The following is an 11,255-nucleotide window of genomic DNA, read 5'->3' as shown; positions in this document are numbered from 1 at the left end:
TATGATATATATTCCATGATTTTCTTTATATTTTCCTCCTTTGATAATTTAGATCCTCTTCTAAATTAAAGTTTTGGCTTCCCATAATAATAATAATAATAATAATCATCTAGTTTCTCCAATTTTATCAATCTCAAAGTTTAAAAATATAAAATATAAATCTTCTATTTTTTGCCTTATACTGTACATCATTTGAATTTTAAAATATAAATAAGAAAATTAATAAAATATATGCCAAAATACAAGTAGATTCAAAGACAATATAAATTAATTTAAAAAGTAGTAAAATCTAAATTAGTATTTATAAAAGAACACTAGACTGCTATTTCTATTAAAAAAATAGCATATTCTATTTATGGAACTCATTAACTAATATGAGCTTACTCAATGATTTTTGTTATAATCCCTTAAATTGGTCGGGCAAACTCTACAACACGTCCTCAATATTAAAATTAATTGGTTTTGTGAAATATTTTGTTGGTTGATGATTATTATAATAATATAAAACAAAACTTATTAAGCTCAGGCAAATATAAAAGTGAGTCTTAAGTGTTGTCAAACTTATCATTTTTAGATTAAATCAAATATTAAAATTATTTTTAATATTAAAATTAATAAGTTTTATCAAATATTTTGTTTATCCATGATTATACCATTGTAATAGAACAAAATTTCTAATTCTCAAATTATTTTATATCTTTTTTCTTTGTCTTCAAAGTAAATTAGAATGAAAAAAGAAATGATAATTTTTTTAATCTTACAATTTAAGTATAAATGAAGTATGCGATATCATTTATACATTTTAATTAAAAGCAAGAGCTTTGATCCCATCAAATTACTTGAAGTGCGGTTCTATTTGATTAAATTTTAAGAGTTCAAGGATTGAAAAAGATTTGTCGGTGTGGGTAATTTTTCTTGACAAAAAGGAAAAATTAATTCAAAGAAGAAATTGATAAAGAATAATATATTAGGGAAGTGAAGTGCCTCAGTAGGAAAGAAGGTCAAACAATAATTTTCAAGTGCCTAAACAGGCAACAAACTCGTATAATACGATCTCATAACTTATCAGTTACGATTTTATCCCATTGGATAATCTTATCGGTTTAGTGATAATGGCATAATCTTATCGGTTCTCTCCGTGAGCATAATCTTATTGGTTCTCTCCGTGACATTTAATGCAATATTCAATCTCTATAAATACCAGGGCCCTGGCTATGTACAAAGCATCGAATCAATTGTTAGAGATAAAGTTGTGGTAGTATTTTTGTTGCTTGTTTGAAGGATGGCGATTGATCTATCACCGAAGGTGGCAAAGAGAGTATACGGAGGAGATGGCGGGTCTTACTGTGCCTGGTGCCCATCTGAGTTAGCAATGCTAAGAGAAGGGAACATAGGTGCAGCCAAGCTTGCCCTTGAGAAGAATGGCTTTGCTCTTCCTCGTTACTCTGATTCTGCCAAGGTTGCGTATGTTCTTCAGGGTATATTAATTATTCTCCTTCTACTTTCGACATGGCTTTTTTTTTTATGCTATTTAATCCATGATGATTGGCTGATTATTTGATGGTAGTAATAATTCTCCTCCTTTCAACATAGGAGTATCATTTTCCTAAAGCTGTTCTTAATTTGATGGAGCTTATAGGATTGGGTTATAGATTCAATTTTTATTTTAAAGAATAAAATGGAAAGAAATATACTGTGCTGCAGATGCTGATCTCAAAATAACATCTGAGGCAGAATTTGCTTAGCTCCTGTAGATGTTTTTATCTTAACTTTTATTCATTTTGCAGGAAATGGAGTGGCTGGGATTGTTCTTCCAGAGAAGGAAGAGAAGGTTGTTGCCCTTAAGAAGGGCGATGCTATTGCCCTTCCTTTTGGGGTTGTTACATGGTGGTATAACAAAGAGGACATTGAACTAGTTGTTCTTTTGTTGGGCGACACCTCTAAAGCCCACAAAACTGGTGAATTTACTGATTTCTTTTTGACTGGCTCCAATGGCATTTTCACTGGATTCTCTACCGAATTCGTGAGCCGAGCATGGGATGTAGATGAGGAGGCTGTGAAGTCCCTTGTTGGGAACCAGACAGCCGAGGGCATTGTCAAGCTTGATGAATCATTTGGGATGCCTGAACCGAAGGAAGAACACCGCGAGGGATTTGTGTACAATTGCGAGGAAGCTCCACTAGATGTTGATATTAAGGATGGTGGAAAGGTGGTTGTTTTGAATACCAAGAACCTTCCTTTGGTTGCTGAGGTTGGGCTCGGTGCTGATCTTGTAATGTTGGATGGAAGTGCGATGTGCTCTCCTGGTTTTTCCTGCGACTCGGCATTACAAGTGACATACATTGTCAGTGGCAGTGGCCGTGTTCAAATTGTCGGTGTTGATGGTCATAGGGTCCTGGAAACTACGGTGAAGGCTGGTCATTTGTTCATTGTTCCAAGGTTCTTTGTCGTTTCAAAGATTTGTGATCCTGATGGGATGTCATGGTTCTCCATCATCACCACTCCCAAGTGAGTTTTGCTTTTATATATTCACACTTCACATATTGCATGTTTCTAGCTTTTTGTAAAGACATTACAACTCCATGCATGATCGCTTGCAGCCCTATATTCACTCACTTGGCTGGAAGGACTTCAGTGTGGAAGGCTTTGTCTCCTCAAGTGCTAGAGGCATCCTTGAAGGTATCTCCTGACGTCGAGCAGCTTTTCCGTTCCAAGAGAGTGAATGAGGAAATTTTCTTCCCACCTCCAAAGTGAGGAATCGTAGCTTCGTTTTCACCCCTACCCAATAAGAATTTACAGGGTTCTCCCCTTCAATATCAGTGGATATAGGCATTTATGCCTGTAGTTTAGATTCTCTCATGGATTGTTATCATTTTATGATATGGGTTTTGCTTTGATTATACTACTTGCAATAGGAGGAGTTAGCTTATCCGGAGAAGTATTTTGACAGTTCTTAATACAATGCCTTTTTATTTTCCATATAAAATTGAACTCCTTCTAAACAACATGAGACATGTCAGTCAAAAATATATCTTCAAGGGAAAAGACTCGCCGCACTCTTGCCTGAAGTTTATAATTGTTATGATTAGGTTAGCTCCTAAACCTACAAAAATCTGAAATCTTATTTTTCTATTGGAGGGACCACTGCAGATAATTAAGTTTTCAACTATTTCCAAATATAGTTGGGAACAAAACAATATCTTGAATAAAATAAACAATAAAATTTTGCATCCACATTCCATCCATTAGAAAAAACAGAGAGAGGTTACTTTGTAGTGCCACATTGTTGAGAGTAGACTTTCACTGGGATGAAATTCCTACGAAATCAATAGGGTAAAAACTGAGAGATTGCTTTCAATGTTGAGATTGCAACATTTGCGTACTGTATTTTCTTCTTTTTTTCTTCTTGTTTTTTTTTTTTTCATCCAAAGTAAACCTTGTTGCGGAAACTTGAGATTATTCGATAGCAAAAACAAGAAAATAACAAGATCTAGAGCTCAAACAAAATTGGTTTCAAGTTTGCTTGCTAAATGCTCTCCATAAACGGCTTTTCCAAACTTCTTAATACCTCCAGTCTTCTCCTTACAAATATCTAAAGGCTCCACTGCAGCATCAAAGTTGGGCTGTTCATGCAACGAAGGCACAGTGTGAGGGTCATTTCCCGGAGCAAGAGAAGACAATGCATAGAAAGGATATGTGGGGCTAACCTCGTAGAAATAAGCTACGCAGACCCGATATTTTGGAGAAGTGTTGATAACTCGGTGCAAAGTGGAATCATACATACCATTAGACCAAATCTGCAGTTTACCAAGGTTCATGATAATAATTGACTAGAAACCAAAGCAAACAAACATTTAGGTCCATTTCTGTCCAAATTTGCATACCTTCAGCATATCTCCAATGTTGCATACAAATGTTCCCGGGATTGGAGGGGCAGATATCCACTCGCCAGACAGGTTTCTCACCTTCACCAACGAATCTAAATTAGGAACTAGAGAACATGATACAGCTGGGATTTAAAACAGCAATATGAACTCAAAGTTTGAGGCTACAAAGGTAGATAGCCAAGATATAATGATGCCTAAAATCCCATACTGATATCAATGCTTCTACTTTTCGCTTAGCTAACAGAAATATTAACTCTTCTTTTTTCTTCTCTTTAATTAGGAAGGTCGTGTGTGCTGCACTCACAACCGAAGCCACATTAAGCACTGTAAAAAGATATAACATGAGTTGGTATAAGCAATTATTAGTTCTACAGTTGTTTTACAGCTAGAAACCATAAGAGATGTTTTCTACAGCCACATTCAATAATCCTACAGCCACAAGGTCAACGTATTTTGATGTGATCATTGGAATGGAACAATAAAAACAAAACAACTGTACAGGAATTGTTTAAATGTCCAAAAAAAAATCGCCACAGAAGCCTTCAACAATCTTCAATTGTACTCATTATATGATAAAAATGGAAAACAGTCTGATCACAGATAAATTTCAGAGCATGTCTAACAGTCTACACTGAAGTCCAAACCATTATTGTCTCTATAAAGAGCATGATAAAACCCTGTTGCAAGTTGTGGACAGAGGGTTGACCAAAAAAGCAGCTTAATAGAGTAACTATATTTCTTATGTTTACAATACTCTTAAAATCTAGAGATTCAGAATTGATTTCTTTTTGTTAACATATAGCAGATCATAGCAACAGTAGCTATCCTTGAAATCAGGACTTTAATTGCATGATGTACCTGAAGTGCGGTGATACCATCATCCTGATTGACCAATGTCACCAAACCTGTCATGCAACAATACACAATGAATTAATCCACAAAATAGATTTACGAGCCAGTAATCAGCTTACGGTTCATAAACTTTACCATAGTCTGTGTGAGCTCCACTGTAATGATTTGCACAGAAGAATCGAGCAGAGGGCAGATGAAAAGAAAAGGAGGACAACATTTGCATTAGACCCAGCAACTTGAAGCAGCAAAAAGCTAAAAAGCCAAAGAGCACCAAGAGTAATAAGATTTCTTACCATCCTATGTCGTTTTCAGGTGCATTTTGGCCATTTGTATTGGAAACAACTGGATAACCAATGACACGCAACACCCAAAATGCATCTCCAGCTCTTTCACCTTCAAATTCATCAGCTGATCCACCCAATGCCAGAGCAATTCCCCGCATAATTTTTCTTGACAAGTCTATCAGTGCACAGAAAAACAGAGTTTCATACTGGACAAAGTGTGATAATAAAGAGAAAGAATCCTTGAAGTGCATGCCTGTGCAAAAGCTGATATATTCCTCCATCAGTACTCTGAAATAAGGTGGATCATGTGGCCTGCAAAAGGGAGTGCAGAAAATGAAAAAAACAAAAGATCAGTGTTGAGAAGCAACCTAACCATCCAATCAACACAAACTCAACAACAGAATCAATGATGAATGCTAAAATAAAGGAATCAGCAATTAAAAGCTATGACACGGTGCACAGAAGAAACTTGAAATAGAAAGCTTATTAACATATAGCCAGTTTCACTTATCCAAAAGCATCAACAATATAAATTCAACAAAGGCAGTCAAGTATTCCTAGACTATGATGTTCAATTAACCAGTCAACCTTAAGTAACATGGTGGAAAGCACTTACTGGGATAAGATCTGAAAATTTTGAAATATAAAGCAAGAAAAATATGATAGGGGAATTTTCCAGGAATCATTGAAAGTTATGCATACCATTGATTAACTCCTTCAATGATCTTGCCAAGCGCTCCATACATCCCTGGTGTTATCTCTCTATAACACTGTCCTCAAGAACCAAAAAGAGCAATAATAATCTTGTGGAAAAAACATAGAAGAGCAAGAACAAAGCTGACATAACCACATACTACGAGAAAGAACATCCAAGTGCATCTCACATGTATGCCAAAGTAACTATCTTCAGAAAACAGACACAAATAAAGTGACTACATCATAGCCGGGTAACTGGAAGAATTTGTTTGAACCAAATTGTAAGCACTTCTTGATAAACATTCTTAAGCTATGTCACTGATTGGTCAATGATGGTTCAGACAGATAAAAAGAATAAATAATTTCAATATGGAATCGCATACAACCTTTGTTCCTTTCTTATATTTATTTACATCTTAAATTTCAAGATAATTTAAGAAGACATTAACACTTAAGGATCACATGCATAGGATGGCACTAGAAAACTAATACATACATCGATGGCTTCATGCATATCAGGAATGCCTTTGGTTATGTTTTCTCCGATCCTCTGATATCCCCTGCATTCAAAATGAGACCACGCAATTTGAATATAGCCTAGAATCCTATACGTAAATCATAATCAGAAAGACATGGCTGGCTATTTCAAGGAGCAAACCTGTATCCAGCAACAGCACTCAACTTGATTTTCAACTTTTCTTCATAGGGAAGATCAAAAAATTTGCGTGTCACATTCTTAACATCTTTAATGAGGGAATCGGGTATACCATGTCCCTTCTAATGAACCACAAGGTAACAGGACAACAAAAAAACCAGAAAATAAGTCCAGAAAATAAACAAAGAACATTTCTTTCTGACTATTTGTAGACAACACATCATCCAGAGTAGGAGAAAGGCGGTGTCTTTTCCAATTTAGCATAGAACCGATTAAGGCAACGCAATTTTTCCCCCCAAAGAATTGCTATCCAGAAAAGCAACATAAAAATGTGTTTGAGGAAGAATTATCCTTCTAAACAGCTGTTGTCACTTTCCCCTCCTAGAAGATGGGAAGAAACGCCATTAAAAAAATATGGATAGAGACCAAATTTGATTTCTAATGGTTCCATCCCATCATTAGTTATAGCAATTCAACCAAACTATAAAACACAAAACAGCCACAGAGAGAGAGGAGAAAAAAACTAGAGTACCACATAGAAGAATCCAGCTTCTCTACAAGCCTGGTCTAATTGTCCAACAACTTCAAGAACATCTGGGTCTTGAACTCTCTTCGGATCATCACACTTTGCCACTAATGGACTAATATCTGCATAACGCAAGAGAAAAGATGACACTCAATCTTAAATTTGACAAGAAGAAGGCTTCGGTTTCAGAAGGATAATTAAAACTAATGACTGAAAGCTTGAATCTTGTCATGTTTAGATAATGAAGAAAACAATTAAAACTATATTTTTGTACGTATGTAAAGTGGGCCTTAATAAAAAGTAGAAAAGATGTGGATTACCTATAATTGGGATTGATTTGAAGTCGGTTGCCATGGACGTGCAGCCTCTCAGTGATCGGTTGATTGAGTCGGAAACGAGCTTGCAAGTTCAAAATTGTTTCTTTCTATCAATTAAGTTACAAAAAAAAAAAAACTAAGAGCTATCGTCAAAACATTATAGCATTAATTTATTGCTGTCGTCAAAACATTATAGCATTAATTTATTGCAACGTGGATAGTAGGCAATCACGTCTTTGCCCTCCAAAACAAAAACCAAATGAACTACCGTAGGGGTGAAAGGGGCTTTTTCTTGAAAACCATTTGTTATTATAAAATTGTGCAAGGTTATAATGGTTCTTTTAATATGTTTACTCCCCCCAGTATAATCAGGTTAGTGAACAACAATTTAGTATTTTAATAAATATAAAATATTATTAAACATTAACACACGCTAGTATGACGACAGTGCATGCACCGCAGTCCGATCACAAAACATCATTTTTTGCAATAGCGTTAGATTTTCCAAGTCATCTCCTCCACAACTGGACGACATGTGTAGCTTGAGGATCTCTAGTTTCGCGCCAGCAGTTTTCTCTTCTGTTTTGTTTGTTTTTCTCTCTGTTTTCTATCTTCCCCTCAATTTTCAAACTCGTCCTCTAAGTTTTTAAATTCATTTTTTAATTTTTTTATAACATTTGGTTCATATTTTTTCATTACTATTTTTTTATTTTGAATGATTAATGAAATTATTATTTTTAAAATTTTATCCCCTTTTAATTTTTTTCAATAGTCATGATTCATATTATTTTAATTACTATTTGTTTATTTAGAATAGTTTTTAAAATTTTTTATTTATTTTCTTCCTCTTTATTTTTATACCAGATTTGATTCCTATTTTTTTATGGGAATATTTTTTAAATTAATTTTTTTATTTTACAACTCAATATTAAATTTATTAGTGATTGAACTTCTTAATTAAATCCGAGTTTGGATTCCACAAGTTACGAATTTAAAAAATTAACTTAGATTCAAAAGATTAGCCTAAGTTTGATTGAGTTTTTTTTAAAAAAAAAACTCATGTTGCATCCTTCAATATTTATTTGAATAGAGATCGAGCTATATTTATTTCAATAGAGATCGAGCTATATTTTTTTTAGATGCTTTCTATTGAATTTTTCACTAATTTTGAGAATGATCCACGTTATATCGGCTTTTTTAATTAACCTTTTCAAATGAATTTTGTTATTAAATTAGATTAAATGAATTGATTAAATATAAATAAGAGAGATTAACCCGAGTTTGCTTGATTATCTTTTTTTTAACTCATGTTTTCTCGGTTTCATCCATTAACATTTATTTAGTGGGAGATTAGTTTTTTTAAAGATAAATCTTGTTTTTTAATTAGATTTGATTAATTAATTAAATACAAAGATGGCGGGTTAGCTTGGTTTTTTATCTTTTTTTTTTAGTTTATATTTTTTATTTTATCCATCAATATTTATTCAAATAGAAACTGGGCTTTGTTTTTTTTATTTTTTATAGAATATTTTACTAATTTTGAGAATGACTCAAGTTATCTCAAGTCTTTTTATTTTTTAAAAAATAAAAATTATTTTTTAATTAGATTAAATATAAACATAAAAAGCTCACTTCATAGTAATATCTTTTCTTTGCTTTTTAGGTGGTTGCTTTGATATCATGCATGATCTTTTTTAATATAATCATAAAGCCTTTTGTGGTGTTATTATAACAATCATGGTGTGAACTTTTTGGTGGTGGGTGGTGTCCATGAAAAACACAACATTTATTTTTCAATGGATTTTTGTTTCATCTTCTTCTTCTAACTATGATATTGACTTCTTCTTTTTTTTGTTAATTATTGCCTTTTTTTCTTTTATTTATTATCAATGTCTTTTTTTTATTATATTATTAAATTAACCTAGATTATTGAACCTTATCAAGTTAATAACCTAGGCCTAAGATCTTTCTTGCTTCTTTAAAAATATTACATAGCCTAAGCATTGTTTTTCTATGTTACCAAAAAAAATAACCCGACTTGCAACATAGCACAACTATTTATCTAGTTACTATTATATACTATTAAATTAAAATTAAAAAAATTGAGATGCATGGTTAATTAATTATATTCCTAGATAAATATTATTATTCACTACAATAGTATAATTACCATTTTATTTTTTCAATAAAAAAATTAATAAATTTGTTATTGGGGTAAAATGGTCTTTTCATTAAGGTTCATTAGTCATTATAAAATTGATTAGTGATAATTCAATTTTTTTACCTTTTAAATGCATAATATAATAACTATATTACCCTAAAAAACAAAAATAAAAGGCTGAACAAGGTAATTCAGTCTTTTTCTATTTTAAAAGCAAAAATAAAATACTATGTTACCCTTAATTCAGTCTTTTCTTTTTTCTTTTTCTTTTTCAAATCAAATTTTTTATAATAAATAAGTTGACAAATGGTGATTTGGTCTTTTGATTGATATGAATATTATTTTTAAAAAACATTGTTGGCGACACACACACTAGTGAGTGGGTGACATCCATGCCCTTCAAGCAATACGTACAATGATATCTCACAATCAAACATCACCTTCCAAGATGACATTGGAAGTACATCACCTTCCGAGGTGACATTGGAAGTGTCTAGTCATGTTCTTTATATTGGTGTAGTGCATGTACACAGCGGCACGGTAGTTGGATTTCGGTAGACTTTTTTCTTCTCCTTTTTCTTTTTCTCTCATCTCCTTGCTAAAATATAAAGGTGTCATTGAATTTATTTATTTTTATTTTGGCTCTCATTTTTTTATTACTATTTATTTTTTTATTATTGATTTTCTCATTTAATTTTGTCACCATTATTTATTTCATTTATTTTCTATATCAATTTTGATCATCATTCTTTTTATTGTTGTTTTTTTTATTCTTTTCCGATTGAATTTTATTTCATCCCTCAATATTTGATTTAAAATTATTTTTATATTAACTTTAGTCCTCATTCTTTTAGTCATTACTTTTTTTTGAATAATTTTTATAGCATTTTTTTTTTACAATTTCATCCCCTAACATGTTGATGATTTAGGGTTTTCTTTCTACAAGGTTAGTTTCAAGCTTATGACTAGGATTATAGGTTTCGAAGATTAACACATGTTAACTTTGATTTTTTATTATTTTTTTAATTGAGTTTTTTAATTTTTAATTTTTAATATTTGATTTATTAGAAATTAGTCTGTGTGTTTTTTCTTTAATTTCTTTTATACAAGATTATATTAGTTTTGTGCCCATGATTACAAGGTTAGCAAGTTAACACGCGATGACTCTTAGTTTTGTGCCCATTATTGCAAGGTTAGCAAGTTAACACGCGATGACTTGGATATTTTTTCGTTGTTTTTTTAGTCATTTGTTTTTTTTTTTCCTTTTAGTCATGGTTTTATTTAGTGTGCTTTTGACAGATCGTAGCCTTGGCATATGCCCTTAGATGAGCTCGAGTCGAGTTTTTTTTACCTTTTTTATGTTATTAATTTTTTTTATCAATTTATTTATTATCATTCTTTTTACCTTTTTTATGTTGTTAATTTTTTTTAATTTATTTATTATCATTGTAGCTTTTTATTTATATTAATTAAATTTTCTTATTAAACACAATTAAGTCAATGACCCGAGTCTGAGATTTCATGGTTTTTTAGGAATTTTAGCATGGCTTTAATGTCCTTTTTATATATTAGAATAAATTTAGACTGGTCAAATAGTGGAATGTGATGTGTCATTTCACAACCAAACATTTCCTTCTACGGTGACATTGGAAACGTCATAATATTGTCTTCCCAGTGGTTAGATGCATATACATAATGAAGCAAAAATTAGATTTTTGTGGACTTTTTTGTTCTCCTTCCTCTTTTCTTTTTCTTCTTGTTACCAAAATATAAAAGTGTCCTTTGATTTTTTATATAAAATTTGATCCTTATTCTTTTATTTGTTTTTTTTTATCATTTTTCCTTCAATTTTTTCCCTCATCATTTGTATCATTTAA

General features: G+C 32.0%; 2 protein-coding genes across 3 annotated transcripts; one reads left to right on the top strand and one right to left on the bottom strand.

Moving 5' to 3' along the window:
* The first annotated feature begins 1,009 nt into the window (after nt 1-1,009).
* Nucleotides 1,010-2,902, top strand: LOC105111973 (glutelin type-B 5-like). The gene is made up of 3 exons (XM_011007502.1): nt 1,010-1,478; nt 1,788-2,508; nt 2,601-2,902. Exons 1-3 carry the CDS (start codon nt 1,283-1,285, stop codon nt 2,752-2,754), a joined length of 1,071 nt encoding a protein of 356 aa, XP_011005804.1. The 5' UTR covers nt 1,010-1,282; the 3' UTR covers nt 2,755-2,902.
* A 249-nt stretch (nt 2,903-3,151) lies between these two features.
* LOC105111974 (2-oxoglutarate (2OG) and Fe(II)-dependent oxygenase superfamily protein) lies at nt 3,152-7,334 on the bottom strand. 2 transcript variants are annotated; one of them, XM_011007504.1, is made up of 12 exons: nt 7,221-7,334; nt 6,907-7,022; nt 6,378-6,496; nt 6,216-6,279; nt 5,726-5,793; nt 5,277-5,335; nt 5,033-5,198; nt 4,875-4,894; nt 4,746-4,792; nt 3,885-3,965; nt 3,708-3,797; nt 3,180-3,623 (listed from the first exon to the last, which is right to left on the bottom strand). In XM_011007504.1, the coding sequence occupies exons 1-12, from the start codon at nt 7,252-7,254 to the stop codon at nt 3,498-3,500; spliced, it is 990 nt and encodes a 329-aa protein (XP_011005806.1). In that variant the 5' UTR covers nt 7,255-7,334; the 3' UTR covers nt 3,180-3,497. The 2 variants fall into 2 exon arrangements, with proteins under 2 accessions (XP_011005805.1, XP_011005806.1); XM_011007503.1 differs by having other exon boundaries at nt 3,152-3,623; nt 5,033-5,335.
* Nucleotides 7,335-11,255: the final 3,921 nt, after the last annotated feature.

This window comes from Populus euphratica, unplaced genomic scaffold, assembly GCF_000495115.2.
Source record: "Populus euphratica unplaced genomic scaffold, PopEup_1.0 scaffold316.1, whole genome shotgun sequence".
Taxonomy (NCBI): Eukaryota; Viridiplantae; Streptophyta; class Magnoliopsida; order Malpighiales; family Salicaceae; genus Populus; species Populus euphratica.
The sequence above is the reverse complement of the archived record's forward strand: the minus strand, read 5'-3'. Positions and strand labels throughout refer to the sequence as shown.